Genomic DNA, 25,552 nt, shown 5'->3' on the forward strand with positions numbered 1-25,552 from the left:
TTTGTGTTTAGGTTGCCATTCAGAGCTGCCCCCCTCAGAGAACATTTTTGAGATTTATACTTTCAATTCTTTTTTTTTGTTTGTTTGTTTTTTGTTTTTGAGACGGGGTCTCGCTCTGTCGCCCAGGCTGGAGTGCAGTGGCCGGATCTCAGCTCACTGCAAGCTCCGCCTCCCAGGTTCACGCCATTCTCCTGCCTCAGCCTCCCGAGTAGCTGGGACTACAGGCGCCCGCCACCCCGCCCGGCTAGTTTTTTTTTTGTATTTTTTAGTAGAGACGGGGTTTCACCGTGTTAGCCAGGATAGTCTCCATCTCCTGACCTCGTGATCCACCCGTCTCGGCCTCCCAAAGTGCTGGGATTACAGGCTTGAGCCACCGCGCCCGGCCTATACTTTCAATTCTAAATAAGAGTTTCCACAACACTAGATCCAATTAAACTGAGCATGATGATCTTAAAGTTACATTATATATTCAACTAATCATGACATTATAATATTTATTACATTCAAATCTCAAAATGTAAACAGATGTATCCTTAAAGTTACATTATATATTCAACTAATCATGACATTATAATATTTATTACATTCAAATCTCAAAATGTAAACAGATGTATCCCTCTGCGCTTAATTCTGATTTTCAAATGGTATACCTTGAGCTAATAAGCACACTGAACATATATTCAATTGCTCTTCTTGGTATCTGAGAAATATGGAATCATATTGCAGCATGTGGTCGCTCTTGAATACTAATCCAGCTTTCAAGGGTAGCATGTAATGAATATTGCTGTGATAACGACCTCCTTCACTCCCCAGACCAGAGTTGATTATGGGAAAATAGTTAGCTTTGATTATGTAAATATTCCTCATACTACTTAGTTTCAAAGGGTGTAGATGAACAAAAGGTTCTCCACATTTTAGGAATGTCCATTAACTTTGAATGGATCTCATGTGTTAAATATACTCTATTTTGTATTTAATAATGCCATATACCTACTTTTCAATTTTAGAAGACATTACAATATTAAAATATTTTTGGCATGCATAATGCAAATGTAGTGGAGCAAGACAAATGGTAATGGATTTAGAAATGTTAAATAGAATTTTTCCACAGGAATGATAGCAATCCGGATAATGAGCATAATTATTTTGTCTCTTACACTGTAGCACTGGCTGAAGGATATAATGAAAGGAAAACAGACTTTAAAAAAGACTAAGAGCCCATAAAAGGATGTTATTTTCTCTTACCTAACCTCACAGACAGAAAAAACAGCTCCTTCTGGAGGTACTGAGAATAGACTGGATGGATCACTGAGATTTGCAGGTCAGAAATCCAGAAAGGAAGGTGAAGTCAGAATAATATATATGGTTCTTAGACAGTGAAGCCACAGTCATTAACAAGACCAGAGGATATAACCAGAGTGTAGTCATTGCTCCTGTGTGGTCGAGTTCCTTGAGGACTTTGAAGACACAAAACCGTTCTCCAGTAAGGCAGACAGATCAAATGAAAGTGCTTTATAAGGAGAGGCAAAATATGAAAGGAGAGGAGTTAGTGGAGTGGAGTCTAGCACAGATTGCTATGGTGACCAGGAAAAAAAACAGTATGCAAAGAGTTGGAGGTTTTTTGATTAGACAGAGTATTTTCCTTGCAGTGATAATTGGTGGAGAGAACAAAGGTACAGATGTAAAGGGATGGCAATCAGTGAAAATGATTAAAAAGTAACCCACAGTAATTATTAAAAAAAAAAAAAACTAGGGCAGAAAACCTTCTGCATCAGAAAATGTATTAAATCAAATGCAGAGGGAGCCACCTAGGCTTTGATAACAAGAATGTTTCTGGAAACATTAGCATAAAGCAAAGGCCAATCAGAACAGTAGTGGAAATCAAGAAGATGATAGAACAATGAAGCAATATCAAAAAGGGATTTGATTTTGGGTTTCTCCTTTCTGAAATAGATGAACAATTCCTAAAGTCAGTGATGAAAACAATATTTATTTTAAACATACTCTATTAATATATATGCTTAAATTAACAGTTCAGTAAATCCACATATAGTTTATTCACTGTGTTATGGTCTTTCTCAAATAATTTGTTTTCAAAGCCACACACACACAAACAAAAGCCTCCACTGAATTTTCCATTTTTTTTAAACACGCAAAGTACAGAGCCAACTACTCATGTGCTTAGATAGGAAGGCCACCAATTTTACAGAACACTCCTTATAAATATGTCATCTAATCAGGAACATTCCTTGATTTTTAAACTTCATGAAAATGTACTCTAGTATTCCATTCCATTTTGAAAAATACATTTGGAACTTATGGTTGCATAAATTTATATGATAAAATAAGAGAATCTTCATTTAAGTATATTTCTACTTAGGAACACACTTTTAAAGAATGTGGACATTTGAGAAAGATTAACATTTACAACTGAGTGTAGAAAACTACATTTGGTTCCAGAGAAATACAATCTACACATTACCTGAGATGTAAAGCAGGGGTCTTAAAACCCAAAATGCCTTTTATCTTTTAAACTGATTAAAGAAACATATATTCTTGGAAGGCAGAATCACCTACCTGAGAACAATGACAACAGTACTCTTACACTGTTTGGGTTAAAGATCAAACATCTTAACAGATGCAGGTCGTGAATACTATTATCAGTACCAATAGCCAAGTCATTTTTTTTTTAATTTAGAAAGTAATTCACTGAGAATAATTTACTGAAGTAGTAAACCAACAAGGTGCTTTATAGTTGGTGTACATCATCACAGAAAATTGATATGGTACTAATTTAAATCCTGAAATGTTTTATGTAGCTCAAATTTAGACAAAGCTTAAGAAATGCAATAATAATGATCCACTTAATTAGAGGTCAATTTTCTATGTCCTCAATTAGGCTGGAATCTAGCAGTGATACATAAAAAGTATTTTAGTACTAACATCCCAGAATCCAAAAATTTCCCATTGAGGGTTACATGCTAACATAAACTCAGGCCAGGTGTAACTTAGAACTACTAATTAAATCCAGAATGTTAATTTACTAAGATTGAACCAGAAAATGAGAGAGAGAGAGAGAGAGAGAGAGAGAGAGCGCACAAGCTAGAAATTGAAACCAACTGACACTGAAAACTAATAGAATCAGCAATTTTTAAAGCATTTAAGTAACTGCTAATGGCATTATAACATGGTACATTATGGTCTTAATGAAAAAATGAGTCATTAAAAAAAATTAAACTATTTTTAGTGTACTGTTTATAAAGCTGGGAAAATTATTTCTGAACTAAAAAAGGGTAAAAAGGGTACCTAAAAGAAGTTAACCAATCATCACAAATGATAGGAATTCAACAACTCATACCCACAGTAACAAGATTCTCACCGCTAATGTATTTTTTACTTCATATAAGATGCAGTGTAATTCATTTTTACTCTCTCAAGAGGTTTCTCCCATCTAAATAGTACAAATCTTTTATGGACGGAGTACTTTAAAAATTAAAGTGTCGGAGTCTGTGATTTGTAGTTTCATGTGAAAATACTAAGTACTCTGGATTCCCCAAGGTTAAATTATATTCAATATAATTTTTGGTAAAATATATTTTGTATTTTAAGTTTTGGGAAACTGTTTATTTATATATGGTGTACATACATAATAACTAAAAGCAGGAACGTTTTATTCCATTAAGATGTATAGACCTTTTTACCTATCATTTTGGTTAACAAGTTTACGTTACTAGAACTGGACTCGTTTTAGAATGTTCAAGCACATAGATTAGAAAACCATGGGTCTCTGTATTTATTAAACTGAATCACCTGGCAGTAAAATTCTGTTAAGGCTCTAGGCATTGGTGAAACTTCTTCCCACTCAGACCTGTTGCTGTGGTAGACCTGCACTTCATCCGTGATTTCATCTGGTGCATAATCACCACCTAATATATAAATTTTATCTTCAATTCCAATTGCACCTGCATTAAAGCCTGCACACTCAAAAGATCCTTCGCCTTTCCAAACACAAGTGTCTGGACAAAAACTATAAACCTTATAGGTGGAAAGGTCACATATATACAGTGTACAGTTTACTGGTACAGCTTTAATTAATGTTGCATGAAAAAATTGTCCAAACTCTGCTACTAGTTCAGACCACTGATCAGTTGTAGCATTATATTTAAAAAAGCAATCAAGTGATGGGTTAAAAGCATCTGTAATCTCTACCTCTGATCCAAGAACATAAATTACATTTTGGCATGCACTTGCTTCTGGATAGTATATGCCTCTGGGTAATGGGCTAACAGATATCCATTCTTTGGAAAGCGGATTGTAAGATTCAACATCTAAAAGACTTTTAATGTCCCGGGATCCTCTAGTTTTTCCACCTATGACAAATAATCTATCGAGAGCCATAACTGATGTATGCATGGTTCTTGGTGTTTTCATAGTTGATACCAAGAAGAAATCGTTTTTGACTGGACAGTAGCACCAGGTTTGATCAGTGGCATCATGATATGACTCAGCAATATGCAGTCGAACCGTTCTACAACATTTCCCTTTGCAACCACCTGTCAAGAATATTTTCTCTCCGTAACTCGAAAGACTAGATCCTGGCAAATCAATCAGGTGTGATTGCGGCAGTATTTTCCATGAATCAGTTTTAATATTATAGCAAAATGTATATTGATTTTCTCCATTTTCCTCAGTTTTGTGAATGAATATATATTTCTCAGTTGTGGATGGTCGAGCATCAGGGAAGAGTCCACCAGAACCTTGCACACACTTAATTGCATCCATGATTATGTCAAAACAGTCTGTGCTTTTGAGTAAACTCTCTTCGTTGAACAGACAGTCCTGAAGTGTCTCCTCAGATAACTGATGCAATCTTACTTTTTCAATCAAATGAGGCAGATACTTTTGCCTTGATTCTAAGTTATGTTTAGTCCAACTAAGGACAACTTTCAGTACCATTTCTTCTTCAGGAACATTTAATTCATCTGATTCCAGACATTTTTGTAGTACTCCAAAATTCATCTCTAAGAAATCACTGGATTTAAATAATAAAGAAAAGTGATGTTGTACAAAGTGTAATGCATGATCAAACAAACTGGTGGAGCCATAGCTATCTGATATAGATAATAACTGTAAACAATTGACAAGATTAATACTTTTTATTAAAAAGTCACTGCAAGCTTTGGATAGGAAGGAAACTTGAAGAAATGATGACAACTGGAAGAACATTTCCACATTATCATCTGTTATTTTTGTTTTTCCAGTATAGGCATAATCGAGAAATGCTTTTACTGCTTTGGAGGACAAATTAGTAATGGTAACACTTCCATCATCTCTTTCTTTCATGTTTACTTCAAACATAGCCCTGCAAAAATAAAGAACACAGAAAAAAACAGGAATATTTTATTCCATAATTATTTTCAATATTACCTTAAGGAGGTTTCCTTACTCTTGACTTAAAATATATTTATAAAATCATGTTTTAATTGCATCCTAATATCTAGAATTATATACCATATTTATCTGCCAATAAACATTACAAAATGCCTATATTACAAAATATGTACATTACAGCTGAGCTATAACAACTAATTAAAAAAGACTATAAAAAGATTCAAATTTTGTATACTGATTTGATTCTTCTTTATTATTAACACTATTGGGGCAAAATCTTGCTGATGGCCAAATTTCTTTATTTATGGATTAATTAGTAACAACTGTGCTGGTGATAAGTAAAATTACTTAAAATATAATTATTTAGCGCTTAGAATTTAAAAGTCTCTTTCAAATTCATCTTTGATTTCACATTAATGAAATAGAAAAGAGTACAGTGAGATACCTGATGTCTCCAATGACTCTATTGTGCGGGCGAAATTCACCAAATAAGATACATGTCTAAAAAGATATTTTATAAAGTTCTTTAGAAGAAGGGGAATGTGATCTCCTAAAACTAAACAGCAACAGTGAACCACATCAAGCAAAAAGGTGGAAAAAAAAAAAAGAATTTAATAGGCACTGAGAGATGGAGATAGGTCCCCAAATTTGAGTAATTAGACTAGCTTGAAAGTTTTTCATAATAAGTTTTGTTTTATTGCTACATGGTAAAGTTGACAGAATCTAAGGAACTGGGAATTTCTTTGGCTCAGTTTAGGTAAAAACATAAATTATTTGGAAATGTATTGTTATGGAGCAAAACGTATTTTACTATTGGTTCTGGTTTAATAATGATTTTTATTTGTGCCAGTATTGTCCAGGACGTCTTTCTGAGCAGTGTTCCTAGTTGCCCAAAGTATTCTAGGGGAAAGCCAATTTACTTATCAGAGTCTACTCCAGAAGGTAATGAAATCTATTTAAAAAGTACAACATCCAACTGAAAAATACAAGGGAACTTGCAAAATGTTACACATTATGCAGGGTTTTTTAATAATGAATATCAATAGAAATATTAGCCTGTGATAATAATTATATAGATTATTAAGACATCTACAGCAGTTTAGGATAACATTAAGAGTCCATATAGCCCAGCTGGCTATATGGTCCATCGGGCCCACCTGCCAGTGTATGTAGCCTCTGCCACTTATTAGCTGAGTGGCCTTGGGGAGGTGACTTAACTTTATTGTGCTTCGAATTCTTCATCTGAAAATGGAGGTACTGGTAGTATCTATGTCATTGGGTGCTCAGAGGAATAAATGGGTTAATTAATGCAAAGTATTAGCTTTTATTGCTATCATTATTTTAAGAAATGTTTTCTATCAGATTTGATGTATTTATAATTTACTCTCAGCTTCCACATTTTCTTTGAAAAGACACATGTAAGATTATATTTCTATACTTCATCCTATTCATCTTAAAGTATCCAGTTAATATCTATCTCCAATTTACCATCTTATCATAAAGTATGTATAAAATGTGTGCGATTCCTTTTCAATTTCTTGTCTCCAATGAGACCTTCCGTCTCAATAATAATTTTCACTTTCCAAAAACACTGTAAGAGGGATATTTTCATGCATTGTGCACTTTTCTGACATTTTTATTTTACACTTTCAGTACTCCATTAAGTGAGTTTGATCATATTATGAATTAGCGGCATTATAGGGGAGTGTAAACTGTCAAATGTCTATTACATATGTACATATTTTAATGTGAACTATGTACTCATTTAATAAAGTACTATAAGTAATAAAGGATCTGATACTTTTGTTATTTATACCAGGTAGAAAACTTTAAAAATACATTGTTCTGATAGTAATTTTAAAAAGTAAAAGCGGACCTATAAAAAACAGTAAGCTGAACAAAGAACTATGTGCAAAAATTATGTATAAATTGAATAAAAAACAACATCAAGAAGAGTGCAGGTCTAGACATTGAAATGCCTACACAGAGTATTTTATTAGCATGAAAACATTACAGGGAAATCAAGCTGTGTGTTCACACCAGATTATTTATATTTTTGCTAGGTTTAGAAATAATAATCATAGCAGCTAATATTAACTGAATGTAGTAGGTACGGTGCTAATTATTACTTATACATTATTTCATTTAAGCAATGTGATAATTCTATGAGTTAAGTCCTATTTTTATAATCCTACTTTTTTTACAAATGAGGAAACTGAGGCCTGAAGGGGTTAAGTAACTTGACTAATAAAACATGTCTAGTAAATGGCAGAGCTTGGATTTAGATTTAGGGCATATGTATTAAGAGGCCAACTACTTAACCACTGTACTACATAGTGATGAAGAGGGGACCTGAAGGATAAGGGGAAAGAAAAGAGTTACATGGAAGAAAAGAGAGGAGGGAAGACACTGGTGGAAATAAGAGTGACAGAGTATAAGACAGTAAGGGCCCCAGTGAAGTTCAAAGAACAACTTTGATTACCTGAGAGAAGAAATACAAAGAATAGATGAAGGCATATAGTCAAATTAGGCAAACAGCTAGTTCAAGACTGTTGTAGGCTCCTGGCCCCAGTAAACTGTGCTGCAGTACTAAGCCATTGCTCCCAATTTCAAAGCAAGAGCCCCTACAGGAACAGGTGTTTAGCAGGAAGTATATTTCAGTAAATTTATGTTTAAAAAAGTATATATCCGTAAATGTTTGTTGAATGAAATCTAGCTTGTAAGATTTACTCTAAAGGCAATAAGGGTGAGATCTAGTAAGATGGTGGTAAAAAAATAAGGGTTAAAATGAAGATTCAAAATAGTATAAATTAACTTGCATATAAAATATGCATCTTAGTATTTCTATATCTTAAACTTTATTTTTTTAATCGAGTTTATTGGAGATTTAAACCCTGCTTAATTCAAATTAAAATTGCTTTCATGAATGAACATAATGCAAAATATTGCTATTAGGATTTAAGTTTATTGTAATATAACCAGGAAGGCTGAAGATCAGGGTTTCACCAAAAGGGGCTTGTCTATTGACCAAGAAGCCTCACAGGATAGTACTACCTTGATACAATTAACACAGTAATTGCAAGGTCATGTGTCTGGCCCTTAACCTTGCAGAATCGGAAACCTGCTGTCATCATAGTGATTAGTGCAGTGTTAGGAATAGGACATTCTCTTTAGGGTGATCTACATGGGAAACCAAATTATATTCAGAAGGTTGCTTAGAATTAGAACAAGCTGAGTGCTTTTAAGAAATGCCTTATAGCTAAGAAGTACTTTTCCCTAATAAAAAGATATCTTTGCTAAGGAGAGGATAAATTTTAAATCGGTTAGAGCCTCCTCTCCCCATAATACAAGAATACAACATAGGACTGAAATTTGCTTTTCTTTCAGAGTTATTTTCTTCAAATTTTGCTTCCATTTTTGTTCAACCTGTCATCTTCTTTTTCTAAAATAATACAATACAGGGATTCCCCAAACAAAGCTGACACCATAATAAATTTTTTTTTTTGTCCCAGAGTATTTCAAGGGATTAATGTTCCAGAGAACTTTGGTAAATGCTGACCTGGGAAGACCTGTACTTTAAAAAAAGGTAGTCTTAAAGTCTCTCCTACTAAAAAATCATGGCTGGGCGCGGTGGCTCATGCCTGTAATCCTAACACTTCCGGAAGCTGAGGCAGGTGGATCACGAGGTCAGGAGATCAAGACCATCCTGGTAAACACAGTGAAACTCTGTCTCTACTAAAAACACAAAAAATTAGCTGGGCGAGGTGGCGGGCGCCTGTAGTCCCAGCTACTCAGGAGGCTGAGGCAGGAGAAGGGCGCGAACCTGGGAAGCGGAGCTTGCAGTGAGTTGAGATCGCGCCACTGCACTCTAGCCTGGGTGACAGAGCGAGACTCCGTCTAAAAAAAAAAAAATCATTAGGTAATCTTGGTTCTAATTAGGTTTTTTGTTTTTTATTTTGTTTCTTTGAGATGGAGTCTCGCTCTGTCGCCCAGGCTGGAGTGCAGTGGTGCGATCTCAGCTCACCCCAACCGCAGCCTCCTGGGTTCAAGCAATTCTTGTGCCTCAGGCTCCTGTGTAGCTGGGATTACAGGCACAGCCATTGCACCCAGCTAATTTTTGCATTTTTAATAGAGACAGAGTTTCACCATGTTGGTCAGGCCGGACTTGAAGTCCTGACTTCAGGTGATCTGCCTGCCTTGGCTTCTCAGAGTGCTGGGATTACAGGCGTGAGCCACCGTGCCCAGCCTAATTAGTTGTTTTGTGTTTTTTTTTTTTTAAGAATTAAAAATTACTGTTGCATGTTCCTGTGGGGGAAAACTTGAGTCCAGTATAAAATAGAACCTAATTATCCAAATCATAAAATGTGAGGCATAGACAAGGTAAAGTACCTGAAAAAGTCACTGCATGCTGCTAACACACAACGATGACATGGGATTATTTCATCTTTCATAATTATTTTGAAATCATAAAAGACATTTTGTTCTCTAAAATTCTGTAGTACACTTAAGATTTTTTGTCCATGATCTTCTGACACAAGAAAGTTGTTTTTCTTCTCAGACGGAATTCCATTACAGGTGCTTCGTTGATTGAAAGCATATGAATTATCCATAGCCAATTCCATATGTCCTTAGAACTAGAACAAAAAAAAAATCACTGATGTAGTAGAGACCTAATATAAGTTTCAGACTCCAAAATTTGCCCTCTTGATGTGAAATACATAAAAATAGCCACTAAGAAACATAATAAGACAGTAAAATTTGTTTTAAACATTTGTTTTCCTGACATTTAATATTAAATTCCTTTTGAATTTTCATAAATGTTGAGCTCATTGGAATAAAAGTATATTTTTCATAAGGGCTAACATTCAAGCCTATGTAACTGTGTTAAATAGCCAAATGTACAAGTTGTATAAATAGCTTATATAGGATTTCACTACATAATTAATATTATTATTATACATAAGAAGTGTTATTTCTAACATAATTATTGAGTATATGCCCAACACAATCCCCCTCTTTTCCGATCCATTCTCTTCTGGTAGCAAAGTAGCTGTTAAAATGCTGATCTTGGAGCATAAACTATATGCCTCCTGAGGTTAGACTTTTACAAGATAATTGGTTGAAAAAGATCAGTGTTAGATTGCATTAATTATTTATGGCTTTAGTAAAGAAGAAAAAGGCAAGCACTTTTCTAAGTTGGGCTATTTAAAAGTAGAAAGGAAAACCGCATATATCTTAATTAAGAAAGATTTTTTAAACATGAGGTCAGAAATCCAAGACAGGTAAAGATCAGATAATTGTGAGTATCTGGGAACTGCAAATTCAGCTCTAAACATAAAAGTTGCATTATCCAAAGCAAGGAAGTGGGAAACAGAAAGGAAAAGAGGATTGGGAACTTGGGGAGCCGGACAAATAGAAAACCTTGATTCTACATTTCTGTTCCAGTTATCACCCTAAAACGTAGTGGCTTAAGACAACAATTTATAATCTCTCATGCTCCTGTGAGTTGAGGTGATGCTTCTTGCTTGGGAGTTTTCATATAACTACAGGCAAATGGCAGCTGTGACTGAAGCCATCTGAAGGTCTGACTAGGTTACATGTCCAGTATGGTTTCCTCATTCACATTTCTTATGATTCAGCTGGGATGGCTAGAAGAGATGGGGATCTTTCTTCTTTTTTTTGTTTTTTTCTGAGAACACTTCAATATTTATTGATTCATTTAAAAATAAGAAAAAAATTTATATAACTATATTCAATATATCTATTTAATATACATATTCATATATATCCATTTTATATACATGCCTTTGTATACAACTATATATAACTACAAAAATATATAAATGGATAACTAAAATAACTATTTTCCAAAACAAAAAAAAATGTTTCTTGAGAAGGGTTACATTCTTTTATATTTTTGCAAATCTCTTTAACATCTGGCTTAATGGAAGACAACTAGATTCTCATTCCTGCTTCTTTATTCAATCTTTTGTGAAATCATATACCATGTGGGCACACATCTACAGCCATCTTATCTTCGACAAACCCGACAAAAACAAGCAATGGGGAAAGGATTCCCTATTTAATAAATGGTGTTGGGAAAACTGGCTAGCCATATGCAGAAAACTGAAACTGGACCCCTTCCTTACACCTTATACAAAAATTAACTCAAGATGGATTAGAGACTTAAATATAAAACCCAAAACCATAAAAACCCTAGAAGAAAACCTAGGCAATACCATTCAGGACATAGGCATGGGCAAAAATTTCATGACTAAAACACCAAAAGCAATTGCAACAAAAGCTAAAATTGACAAATGGGATCTAATTAAACTAAAGAGCTTCTGCATAGCAAAAGAAACTAGCATCAGAGTGAACAGGCAACCTACAGAATAGGAGAAAATTTTTGTAATCTACCCGTCTGAAAAAGGTCTAATATCCAGAATCTACAAGGAACTTAAACAGATTTGCCAGAAAAAAACAAAAAACCCCATCAAAAAGTGGGCAAAGGATACGAACAGACAACTCTCAAAAGAAGACAGTTATGTGGCCAACAAACATATGGAAAAAAGCTCATCCTCACTGATCATTAGGGTTCTCTCTTTCTTAACACACCCTCTCCAAGTGGCTAGCTGGCGCTTCTTCACAGCATGACAGTCTCAGAGTGACTGGGCTTTTTGCATGAAGCTTGGTTCTCCCAGAGCAGGTGTTCCAAGAGGCCTAGGTGGAAGCTAGATACTGGAGAAGTAGTCTAAATTGTCCTACAGCATCAATTAAAGCTCCATTCCAGGACCAAGACAATTGACCGTTGCGCTATGCAATACAGTAACCATGAGCCATGTGTAGCTATTTAAATTACTTGTAAGTAAATACAACTAAAAATTCAGATCCATCATTGCTCTAGCCACATTTAAGTGGTCAGTCATATGTGGTGTGATGAGTGACAACTTGTTTGGGACAGAGTGCCCACATTTTTGGTTAAACATTACTTCTGGGTATGTCTGTGAGGGTGTTCCAGATGAGATTAAACACTTGAATTGGTAGACTGACTAAAGCAGATTGTCCTCCCCACTGTAGCTGTGCCTCATCCTGTCTGTTGAAGGTCTGAATAGAACAAAAGGCTGAATAAGAAATAACTCTTTCTTTCTGCCTGACTTCAAGCTGGAACTCAAACAGGAATTATACCACTAGCTCTCCTAAGTCTCCCGCTTGCTGACTGCAAATCTTGAGTCTTCTCAGCTTCCATAATCACATGAGCTAATTCCTTACAGTTTTTCTGTCTCTCTCCATATATATATATATATATATATATATATATATATATATATATAAAACAAACACATATACATATATATAGTAAAAATACCTATACATATGTATAGTACAAATACATATACATATGTGTGTGTGTGTATCTATATATATCCCTTTGGTTCTGTTTTTCTGAATAAGTCAGATTAATACATCTGCCTAGTGACTACTATATTAAACAAAGCAAATATAAAACATTCTCATCATCACAGAAAAGTTCCACTGGATAGCCATTATACTGTGTGGAAAAATAGTGTGCCTGTGTGAATGTGTGTGTGACTGTGGAGGTGTGTATGTGCCTGTGTGTGCAGGAGAAACTAATAGGTTGTAATTGGCAGTACTGCTGGAAATCTAAGTGACTTGTAGAAATAATTTTGTGTGTAGCGTTCTGAGTAACTGGGAATAGGGAGACATATTAAAAATGAGAGTGGGTATCATGGAGGAAGAGAGATAATGAAGGCTTGGAGGTTAATTCTGAGGAAAAGGAACTAGAGAAAACAAAACCAATACCGATGGGTGAAGATGAGGGCAGAGAAAGAGAGCAAGAGAGACAGACAGTGCCAGATTGATTTATTATAAGCTCACATGATAATAGAGGCTAAGAAGTCCCAAGATCTATAACTAGTTAGCTGGATACCCAGGAGAGCTGACAGTACAGTTTCAGTACAAGTCCAAAGGCCTAAGAACCACAACAGCCAATGGTTTAAGTTTCAGTCCAAAAGTTGACAAGCTTAAGACCCAAGAGGAGTCAATTTTTCAACTTGAGTCCAATGGCAGGAAAAGACTGATGTATGTCCCAACTCAAATAGGCAGGATAAATTTCCTATTACTCAGTCTTTTATTCTATTCAATTCTTCATTTGATTGGATAAGGCCTACCACACAGGAAAATCTGATTTACTTGGTCTCCTGATTCACATGTTAATCTCATCCAGAAATATCCTTACAGACACGTTCAGAATATCTGACCAAATGTCTGGTCACCAGATGGCCCAGTCAAGCTTATAAATGAAATCAACTATCACGACAGTTCAAGTCTTGACTTAACAATGTTGATAACATATGACCTAGGATGGAAAAAGAGTATTTCAAATTAGAGTGAGGCATAAAGACAATTATACATGGCTAATGTCCCAGGACTAATTCTTTACCTCACAAGGCATCTTCATAAGTCACTTATAAGACTGGTTTTAAAACTACGCATGTTTTATCTCCTTTTCTAATATTTATAAAATACACAGATGTGACATATTAGCTTGTATAAAAATCATATATCTTCCCAAGAGTATGATATAATGTTGTTAAATAAGATGGCTATTAGCCTGAGATTACCTCCATAACAAGGCCTCTTATGTAAGAGAACTGAAGCTTAACTTGGAAACATTTATTGTAACTGACTTAAAAACCAAAAACAAGCCTTAGCCAATCACAGTCAACCAACCTACTGGTTGCAAATAGAGAATTTCCATCAGACAATATCCAAATAAGGCAAATGCCTAGCTGTAGTCAATCAGGTAATTTCTCTACTTTGTTTCCATGTTCAACCTATAAAAGCTTGCTGGTCACACTGCTGGAGTAGAGCTCTCTGAACCTCTTTCAGTTTTGAATGCTACCTGATTCATGAATTGCTCTTTGCTCAAACTCTGTTAAATTGTATTTGTCTAAAGCTTTTCTTTTAACAAAGTGAAATGAAAGAAAAAGGAGGGCATTAGAATCAGGCTTGAGTTCTAACGCTGGTTCAGCATTTAGTTGTGATACATTTGAGGCAAATAACTTCTAATTTTTTATTATTATTTTCATCATCTGTAAAATGCAGATAAACTGTATCTATCTGGTTGTGTTGTTGAGAATATTTTTAAAAAAACACATAATTGGCTGGGCGCAGTGGCTCACACCTGTAATCCCAGCACTTTGGGAGGCCAAGGTGGGTGGACCACGTGGTCAAGAGATTGAGACCATCCTGGCCAACACGGGGAAACCCCATCTCTGATAAAAATGCAAAAGTTAGCTGGGCATGGCGGCACACACCTGTAGTCCCAGCTACCCGAGAGGCTAAGGCAGGAGAATCGCTTGAACCCGGAACATAAAGGTAAAGGTTGCAGTGGGCCGAGATCGCACCACTGCACTCCAGCCTGGTGACAGAGATTCTGTCTCAAAAACAAAAACAAAACAAAACAACAACAACAAAAGTAATTTAGCATATAATGTGTGTAAAATAAGTGGAAGTTAAGGCTTATTTTCTAAGAAATTTAACAGAAAAGAAAAGAAAATCATTTAATTGACAATAAGTTTACACTTATAAAATGGTGGAGGAAGGGACAAGAGAAGCAGCTGGGTGTGGTGGTGGGCACCTGGGGTGGTGGGCTCCCAGCTACTTGGGAGGCTGAGGCAGGAGAATCACTTGAACCCAGGAGGCAGAGGTTGCAGTGAGCTGAGATCGCACCACTTTACTACAGCCTGGGCGCCAAGAGCAAAACTCCGTCTAAAACAAAAAAGCTGTTCAAAGAGATAACATTTATAAATTATTATAGCTAAATCAAAATTAAATTCTAAAAAAAGTTCAAGTAAGCCACAGGAGATAGAAAAAAAAAAAAACAGAAATAAAAACAGAATAAACAGAAAACAGAAAATAAATTACAGACTTCAATACTGACATAATAATAATTGCACAAAATGTAAGTGGTCTACATATACTAATTAAAAGACAGATTACCAGAGCAGATTAAAAAGTGACCCAACTTTATGCTTCCTACAAGTAAACTGACTTCAAATATAATAAGTAGGTTAAAAGTAAAAGGATAGGAAAAGATATACTATGCAAGCATTAATTAAAATAAAGCAGGCATGGCAATACAATTACAAGATAAAGCAGACTTGAGCAGGGAAAGGAATGTTATGTAATGTCCATCCACCACCAAGAATACTAGCAATCAAAAATCTATATGCACCCAATGATACAGCTGTAAAATATGTGAAGTAAAAACTGATAAAACTGAAAAAAAAAAAAAGACAAATCCACTATTATAGCTGGAGACTTCAACACTCTTCTCTCTAAAAGTAATAGAACTAGACAAGAAGTCAGTAAGCATATAGAGCTCAACAACACCATCAATCAACAGAATCTAATCAACATTTATAGAAAACTCCACCTAACAACAGCAGAATACATATTCTTTCCCAGTGCTCATGGAACATATATCTAGATTGACCATATCCTGTCCCATAAAACAAACTTCAAATTATTTAAAAGAATTGGAATCACACAGATTATATTCTTTCACCACAATGAAATCAAACCAGAAATCAGTAACAAAAAGATAACATAAACATCTCCACGCACTTGGAAACATAATAACACACTTCTAAATAATCCATGCATCAAAGAGAAAGTTTCAAGTGTAATTTAAAGATACATTGAACTGAATAAAAACTAAAATACAATATATCAAAATGTGTATGATACGGCTAAAATAGTGCTCAGAGGAAAATTTTTAGCGTTAAGTGCTTACTTTACTACAACTCACCCAATATGAAACATATAATTTGAACAGCCCTGTAACCATTAAGGAAATTAAATTTACCAAAAGTTTAAAGAAGAATACCAGTTCTACACAACTTCTTCAAGAAAACAGAAGCAGAGGGAAGATTCCCAACTAATTTTATGAAGTGAGTATTATTGTAGTACTCCAGACAAAGACAGTACCCCAAACAAACAAACAAAAACCAAAACCCCATACTATGGACCAATATACTTCACAAATATAGATGCAAAAATCATTTAAAAATATTAGCAAAAAAATTCAGCAATATATAAAAGGCATTATACACTATGGCTAAGTAAGTTTATTCAAGGATGTAAGGCTGAAAAGTATTTGAATACCAATTAGTGTAATTTATCCTATTAGGCAGCTAAAGAAGAAAAACCACAAGACCATATCAATTGATGCATAAAAACTGTTTGAAAAAATACAACACCCAGTTATGGGAAAAACTCTTAGCAAAAGAGAAAGAGAGGGGAAAAGTTCCCCCTTCTCAACTTAGTAGAGAAAATCTACAAAAAAACCTATAGATAACACTATGCTAAATTATGGAATGCCTTCCCCCTAATATGAGGAAAACAGCAAGGATGTCCACCCTTACCACTGCTATTCATCAAAGTTCACACTTATTTCGAAATGTATTATTCAGTTTCCAAGGGAATGTAAGCTCTACCAAGCACACTAAAACAAGAAAATTCAATAAAAGGCATATACATTGGAAAGGAAGAAACAAAACTGCCTCTATTTGCAAATTCCAAGATAGCCTATATAGAAAATCCAAAGGAATCTACGAGAAAAAAACCTCATAGAACTAATCAGCAAGTTCAGCAATGCCACAGGACACAAGAGCATCACAAAAAAATCAATCATATTTCTATATACCAGCAAAAAACACATAGAAACAAAAATTAAAACAAAAACAAAAATTAAAAGTATAACAGTTCAAAAAAAATAAGTGAAAGAAATACTTACGTATAAATCTAACAAAACATGCACAGGACTTGTATGCTGAAAAATATAAAATGCTAAAAAAATCAAAGAAGACTAAAATGGAAAGACATGCCATGTCTGCAAATTGGAAAAGTCAACTTAATAAAGATGTCCCCTTAATTCCCCCTAAACTGATATAAAGGTTTAACACATTTTTTATCAAAATCCTGGCACAATTTTTTGTATATACAGATGAGATTACTGTAAAATTTACATGGAATGATAAAGAAAATAGAATATCTAACACAACTAAAAAGAATAAGAATGAGGGAAGTATCAGTCTACCCGATTTCAAGACTTACTATAGTTATGATAATCAATACTGTGTAATATTAGTGAAAGGAGAGACACATAGATCAGTGGAATGCAATACACAATAGAGAAATAGCCCCACACAGTATAGCCAAGTGACTTTTGACAAAGGTGTGAATGCAATTCAATGGAAGAAAAAGAATCTTTTTTAACAAAAAATGCTGAAGAAAATGGATATCCACAGACAACTTTACTTTATGTAAAAATTAAAACAGTTGATAGATTTAAACGTAAAATATAAACTTTTTAGAGGCAAATACAGAAGAAAATCTTTGTAACCAGGGTCTCATTTAATGAGCTCTTAGACATCAAAAGCACAACACATAAATGAAAAAAATTACTAGATTGGACTTTATATCAAAATTATATTTTTCCTCTGTGAAAGTCCCTTTATTTAAGAGGATGAAAAAACAAGCTATGAGCCAGGAAAAAAAAATTGCAAACTGAATCTGATAAAGAAATAATATATAAAGAAATCTGAAAACTTACCAGTAAAAACACCAAATAATTCAATTTAAAAAATACGCAAAAGGCACAAAGAGATATTTCACCAAAGAGAATATACAGATGGCAAATAAGCACATGAAAAGATGTTCAACATCATTAGTCATTATGAAAATGGAAATTAAGACTGCAATGAAATATCCCTACCCATCTATCAAAATAGCTAAAATAAAATATAATGACAACACCAAATATTTGAGGGCTTGCAGAGACACTGAATCACCCATACACTGCTGGCAGAAATAGTCTGGCAGCTTCTTAAAAAAACTAAACATACACATACCATATTACCCAACAATCATGCTGCTGACCATTAGAAAGAAAAGCTTATGTGTACACAATAGCCTCTACATGTTTCATAATGCTTCATTTGTATAGCCAAAAGCTGAGGGCAACCAAAATGTTGCACAATAGATGAAAGAGTAAACAAATCATGGTACATCCATACCATGGAATACTACTCACCATTAAAAAGGACAAAGTTTGATATACACAATTTAGATAGGTTACAGCAATCTGCACATGTGAGAAAATTACAAGAAACTACACACAAACATTGTACCAATGTCAAATTCCTAGTTTTGATCTTTTACTATTATTATATATGTACCCATTTGGGGAAACTGGGTGAAGGGTACATGGAAATTTTATCTTTACAACTTGTTGTGTAATTATTTTAAGATATTAAAAGATAACAAAAGATCAATCAATTCAGAAACTATTTTGATGTTCCAGCTTTCTTCTTGCTCAAAACATAGAAAATGCAAATAAAACATAATTTTTTAATTGGTATAAAATCATTCCTCTGTATTTTAAAATAAGTAGGAAATAAAATAGGAAAAAGGTAACTAAATGGGATACTTCCAAAAGAATAAAAACTATATTTCTGCATAGTGGCGTAGGTCCTGAGAATATCAATTTTTAAGACTCTAACCACAAACACTTTTTAATTAACTTTATTGTCATGAAAATCACGTATGTAATTTAGATCCTATGTTGGATTAAGTCTATTGAGCCTCATGGTTCATGAATAAGTGGACCACATGATGTAAACACAAAGTTATTTTTATTCCTATAAATAGTAACAAAAACAAGTTTTACTAGAAAATTTCAAGTATCCTAAAATAATATATAAGAATCACACAAACCTATTCACTTTCGTAACACCGTTTTAAAAAGTCTGCTGGCCAGGCGTGGTGGCTTACGCCTGTAATCCCAGCACTTTGGGAGGCCGAGGCAGGTGGATCACAAGGTCAGGAGATCGAGACCATCCTGGCTAACATGGTGAAACCCCATCTCTACTAAAGAAATACAAAAAATTAGCTGGGCATGGTGGTGGGCGCCTGTAGTCCCAGCTACCTGGGAGGCTGAGGCAGGAGAATGGCATGAACCTGGGAGGTGGAGCTTGCAGTGAGCCAAGATCGCGCCACTGCCCTCCAGCCTGGGCGACAGAGCGAGACTCCATCTCAAAAAGAAGAGAAAAAAAAAAAAAAGTCTGCCATGTACATTCTATACAGAATGATAAATCCAAGGAGCTGAATATTTCCATTTCTTAAATTTCATTTGAGTAAATCCTACTTGTATAAGTGTATTTTGCAAATAACAAAGAATATGGCATTTGGAACTAGAGAAATAGTCCTAAATGGTTCATTACTTACTAGTGATTCCTACTTAGTAGTGATTCCTACTTAGGCTCTCTGAGGCTTTGACTTCCTCATCTGCAAAGTGGACACATCTATGACACTGGACTGTTGTGAGACTTAAATGATACAATGAATATTAAGTTAATACTGTCAAATTATATGTAAATAATAATTAAAATCAATAACATTATTAACTGTTAAACAACTCTCAATTCTTGGCAAAAGATTTATAAGGCAATTATTTTTCTTCAAATATTCTTCAAAATTAATTACGTTATTTCGTTGCTTTTAAGACACAAAGTTTTTCACACTTATCTGAAACTGACAGGCATCTTATAATCACTCTGGTTGGGTAGTAGTCATGACATATTTGTCATTACATGCGTACTAAATTTGAAGAATGGATATCAGTATGTTGGAAGAAAACCTTGGATATAATAATGGACATTGGTTTAAGAAATGATATATCACTAATGCTCTAAACAGAGAATGATATTGTAAAAATAAAACATGGACACAGAGACTCTGAGTTGAAAATCAATGAAAAGACACTTTGAATGTTAAGAAGTTTTAGGAGTGCCTCAGCCAATTAATTTTGCTTATATTGTTCTTTGTATGTAGGTGCAAGGGTATTATATGATTTTTTAAAAAGAGGGCTCTTTGCATAAGTAGAAAAAATTCTTGGTGATAAAGAGTTGTGTCATAGCTGGCATTTTTCTTAGTAGTATATAAAATAATAGTGTACTTTATAAGATTGCACCCCAGCTTCAATGAAACACCTTCCTGCCCAAAACGCTGACTCAATTTTTAAAATGATTCTGTTATCCTTTTTTTAAAAGGCTTCCACTAAAATTTGATTTAAATAATTGAATAAAGGTACAAGAGTCAAGCCTAAGAATGAAGCCTTTGATAAAAAGTAATGACAAAAATCATGTGCCACTTAATAAAAGTAGAACATTAAACTAAAGCTGTGCTCTGCCTGATCTGAGCTTTGACTGGGTCCTGCAGTGATCTTAGTTTGGTCACTGATATTTCAATATACGGCATGATTTCTGGCCTAGTCTAGTAAATATTTATTATAGATGCTAACTATATGACAAGCACCGAATTAGGCACTAGAGTTAAAGAGAGAATAAAAGACAGACATGGTCCCTGCTTTTTTGCTGTCCAGTATCTGGTGAAGACGACATAATAAATAAGGTACACAAATAAATAATTATAAATTTTTATAAGTATCGTGAAGCCACAAGTAGGAAGTGGAAATGAACAATGGGGGCATTCAATTTCAGACAATAACAAAAGGGGTAACAGGGAACATTTATATAGTGCTTATTATGTGCCATGCTTTGTACTATGTTTTTTGTTTGTTTGTTTTTTGAGACAGGGCCTTGCTGTGTTACCTAGGATGGAGGGCAGTGGCAGCATCACAGCTCACTGAAGCTTCAGCCTCCTGGGCTCAAGCAGTCCTCCCACTTCATCCTCCTGAGTAGCTGGGATTACAGTTGTGCATTAGCACACCCAGTTTTTTTTTTATTTGTTTGTTTGTTTTTTGGTTTTTGGTGTTTTTTAGAGATGGGATCTCACTATATTACCCAGGTTGGTTTCAAACTCCTGGCCTTAAGTGATCCTCATGCTTCAGCCTCCCAAAATGCTGTTGACTACAGGCATGAGCCACCATGCCTGGCCCCATGCTATATGTTTTACACATATTCTTTTAATCTTCGAAAAAACTGGATAAAGTAGATACTTATCTTCACTTTACAAACAGAGAAAATGGACTTTGATAATTTAAGTAATTTGGCTAAGATCATATAGCAAGTAAGCAGGGAGGTGGTATGTGAACTCAGTTTGGCTCGAGAGCCCTTGCTTTCAGCCACTACAATACTAGGGAAAGCCTTTCTGAAGTGTCATTTGAGAACTGAATGACAAGAAGGTAAGGGATTAGTGGCGGAAATCACATATAAAGCCCTACAGAGGGAAAGGAGTCCTTCAGTTTTAGGAAATTAAAGGTGGCCATTGTGGCTGGAGTAGCTAATGAAAGCAAGAGGGTCAGGAGATAGGGCTGCAGAAGGCAGTTGCTACCTCAGTCAGGATCCAATGGGTCACAGGAGCTGGGCTTTATTCTAAGTGAAATAGGAATGACTGATCACTTTAAATTGGACAGTGACATGACATCATTTTTTTAAAAAATATTTTTCTAGCTAATATGTCAAGAATGAATTGAAAGGAAGAGAAGTAGGGTCTAAGTCATTCATTTATTCAACAAATATTGGATAGCTTATGGAGTAACAAATATTGTGGCAGGCACTATTCTAGATACTAGAAATACAGCTAAAAACAACAGAGACAAGGGCCTCTACAATAGAGTCTACTTTAGAATGGTGAACACCTGCCCCCCCGCACACACACAACGCCCCCTTCCTTCTTATACATTAAGAGTTTCTCCCACCCTACTGGACATTTTCCATTAGCATGCAAATTCTAGTATCTTCCATCTTTAAACAAACATCAAACAAAAATCTATCCTTTGACCTTTTATTCCTCCAGCTACCATTCCATGTTTCTACTTCCTAAATCCAGAAAAACTTTAAAGGGCACTCTGTGGTAGCGTCACCTCCAGTTATCATCTCAACTCACTACGATAAAATTCCTTTTACTCCATTAAAACTGCCCTTGTCAATGTCACCACACTACCATCTTGAAGCTGAATTCTCACTTCTCTCTCCTCATCTTTTCACTTCTTAGGAATATTCACACCGTTAACTAGTCCTTGAAACACTCGTCTTTTAGTTTCTATGCCACAACATTCTTCAGGTTTCCTACCTTGCTGGCTTCTCCTTCTCAGTCTAATTAGAGGGCAATATAACATGAGAATTAAGGGCATGGATTTCTAGATTTAGCTCTGAAAGCAGGTTGTGCTTATGGCATGGAAGACATTGGAAGAGAGTGCTCCCCTTTCTCAGGCAGGCTAGAAAACTGATTAGTATTTCAGATGAAAAATGATGGTGGGTTATACTAGATTGTTAACAGTGGGAATAAAGAGAAACAAATTGATTTAGCTGTATTAGAAGTAAAACCAAAAACACTTGGAGATGGATTGGATATAGGGAATCAAAGAAAAGCAGCATCATGGTTTCTTCCTTGAGAAACTGGTAGAATTATAGAGCTATTCAAATAAGTCTTGGGTGAAAAAAAAAAGTGTTTCAGGTAGAATAAAGTTTGTGACCCAATAAAAAGTTAGTGAATACATCTAAAAAACACCTAGACTTAGAGATGATTTATATAATGCCTTTCTATTGATATTAATACCTGGAAGAGGTTATGTCACACATAGGATCCTGTGTGACCAAAGTCACACGGACAATTGGTAGTAGAGCTGGAAATAGAATACGAATCCCTCAGAATCCTGCTAAGAAGCCACAGATCGGCACCAAGCAAGATGATCATTCTAGACTGAGTGAGCCCCTATTACTTTAGTCCTCTTCTTCCCCTGACCAATGCAATAAAAAATATTTTAATAAAATTGTTGGGTTCGTTTAATACAGTTAAGCAAGTTATAAACTGCATATTTACATTTCCTTAATAAAAGTGAGGGAAGTAAAGGCAGATAGAATATAAAAAGCAGTAATCTATTGTGGAGTCATTAATAATATTTACTCATGTACACTATTTGTAAAAGGTATACATGACATTCCCTCTCAAGTACTGTACATTCTGTTTTGCAAGATAACACACATGCAAATAATTCAGGACAATAGGAGAGATGTCATAAGGCAATACTAGAATAACTGCCAAATGAATTATATAAACAATACTGTTTTGGAAAAAGGTACTCTGAAGTAGGCCCTAAGAGAAGGTTTAAGCTAAGTTCTGGAGAATTTTTAAAAGCACACAGGGAAGAGGATGCAACAAACCTACAAAATATGTTCACGCGGGTAATAGGTTTGGGGCTGAGGTTTGGAAGTGGGAAGAGTGAGCTATTTTACACTGGGTGAACGAAGACATTCTGTTTGGTATGACATTTGGGCCTGAATGATACAGAGGAAACAAGGAATGTGATAATGGGAGAAGGGGAGAATATTCTACATTCTAGACCAAGTACAAATAATCCCTAAATTACTGTCTGTGTATTAGGCTCCATAGATGTAATACACAGAGCTCTTGTTCGATGGTAAAATAATGGGATATGAATTCCTAAATTTAAACAAATTCTCTTTCTGAGCTCATTGTCTCCATCAGTAATAACTAGTACACAGAACATGCGCAATAACGTACACAGAAGTGTTTGGAAACAGAAACTTAATGTACCAAACTTACAAAAATCAGTTTAAAATGACAGGAAGGAAAAGTTATATGATTCTTAGTTAAAAATGGAGAAGTGAGTTATGATCATTGCTGATATGGGTATTAGTATTATTTACATATCTTTACACTGTCTCTTATTGTACTTTTTATGCATATGATTTATTTGCTTTACCAGACTGTAAGCTCCCTGCAGCTGGTAACCAGATTTTCAATATGGCAGCTGACACAGGCTTTTGGTTAGCTAAGATGATATATTAAGCCAACAATTCATTTTACTGTCCTTTGGGGATCTGAATTTGTGTGTGTGTGTGCTCAGAATCCCATCTACTTTCGAGGGATTTGGGGGGCTTATGATATCACGAAAAGTTAATGAAGACAAGTATAGATAAAAACATAATAGAACCCATCTTAAATAGGACAGAAATCATAGGCAGGTAATTGTGTTAATTAGTACCGCTGGCCTTTGGCTGATATTTCCGGGCAGTCAGAGGAAGAAGGAAATCGGCTGAATCCCGCAGTACTGCACTTTAATCGACCTCCAGGTAGTCATTTACAGTCATCTGCAGAGACCAACTTTTCCCTGGACCAAAACCTGCAGGGCACTTGGATCGCGTGGGCTTTCATACGAGAGTCAACAACAGCCTACACGGAACAACTAAGGAAACAGACATACATCAATATGACCCTTCGCAAAGTCTGAGAAAATAACTGAGTAAAGTTATTTACTTGTTTCTGCGGCTAGAGCAAGGACCTCTTGTCATGATGGAAACACTGATGCCTCAACAATGGAATCCTGTTTTCTCGCTAGGGCTGTAGCCCAGGCTTGGCAATAGCAAAACAGCACCTGGGTCGCTTCATCGCCCCAAATAAAAAGCCAGCATTAGCCCAGCTGCTCGCTGGCAGCCTCTGATTCAGGCGGGGTCGGAGTCCCGCACTGGGGGTAGTGCCTCGGCTCGGCCTTCGGAGGGAGGGTTTCAGGTTGCCTGCTGCTAAGGGTCGGGAACATACTGTGTGAGGGTGGGTGTTAGGCCGATGGGGATGGGGGTAGGGAAAGAAGCAACTCAGGGCTGCCGCGTTGCACAACTCCAGGGGGCATCACTGCAGACCCCCTCCTAGAGGTGGAAATCTCTCGTGCCCCGTACACGAAGCAGCTGAAGCCAAGGACATTCTCTTCTCTGTGGGCCACAGGGGCCAACCCAGACCCCGAGAATAAGGGCTACGATCCCACTCCTCCCTCAGACCCCGGAGCTCACCCACCTGCAACTGCAGTCTCCGAAGTCTCCACCCCAGTCTCCCTGCCTCCAGAGGACTGGTTGCGATTGGCCTGCACCGCTGTCCCGTCAACTCTTCCGCAAGTGTGAGTGGCGTAACTGCCGGGCTCTTGGCCTTGGTCCCGCCCTTTGCTCGCCTCCGAAGCCACGCCTACGTGACGTCATACAATGCCGCAAAGCGCAGAGCTGATCTCCGTCTCCGCCCCCAGCTGCTTTCTCCGAGAGGAGGTGGCTGAGCTGGGGGCGGGCTGGGAGGGCTGTCGGTGGGCCACGTGCCCATCTGCGTA

The 25,552-nt window shown here is 35.8% G+C and overlaps 1 protein-coding gene across 5 annotated transcripts; it reads right to left on the minus strand.

Annotated features, from left to right (window-relative positions):
• Positions 1-25,458, minus strand: LOC105493676 (kelch repeat and BTB domain containing 3). 5 transcript variants are annotated; one of them, XM_011761516.3, is made up of 5 exons: positions 25,252-25,458; positions 24,449-24,649; positions 19,705-19,805; positions 9,781-10,025; positions 1-5,362 (listed from the first exon to the last, which is right to left on the minus strand). In XM_011761516.3, the coding sequence occupies exons 4-5, from the start codon at positions 10,011-10,013 to the stop codon at positions 3,757-3,759; spliced, it is 1,839 nt and encodes a 612-aa protein (XP_011759818.2). In that variant the 5' UTR covers positions 10,014-10,025; positions 19,705-19,805; positions 24,449-24,649; positions 25,252-25,458; the 3' UTR covers positions 1-3,756. The 5 variants fall into 5 exon arrangements, with proteins under 5 accessions (XP_011759818.2, XP_011759817.2, XP_011759819.2 ...); XM_011761515.3 differs by lacking the exon at positions 19,705-19,805; XM_011761517.2 differs by lacking the exons at positions 19,705-19,805; positions 24,449-24,649.
• Between the last annotated feature and the right edge of the window lie 94 nt (positions 25,459-25,552).

The sequence above is a fragment of the Macaca nemestrina genome, chromosome 12 (genome assembly GCF_043159975.1).
Source record: "Macaca nemestrina isolate mMacNem1 chromosome 12, mMacNem.hap1, whole genome shotgun sequence".
Taxonomy (NCBI): Eukaryota; Metazoa; Chordata; class Mammalia; order Primates; family Cercopithecidae; genus Macaca; species Macaca nemestrina.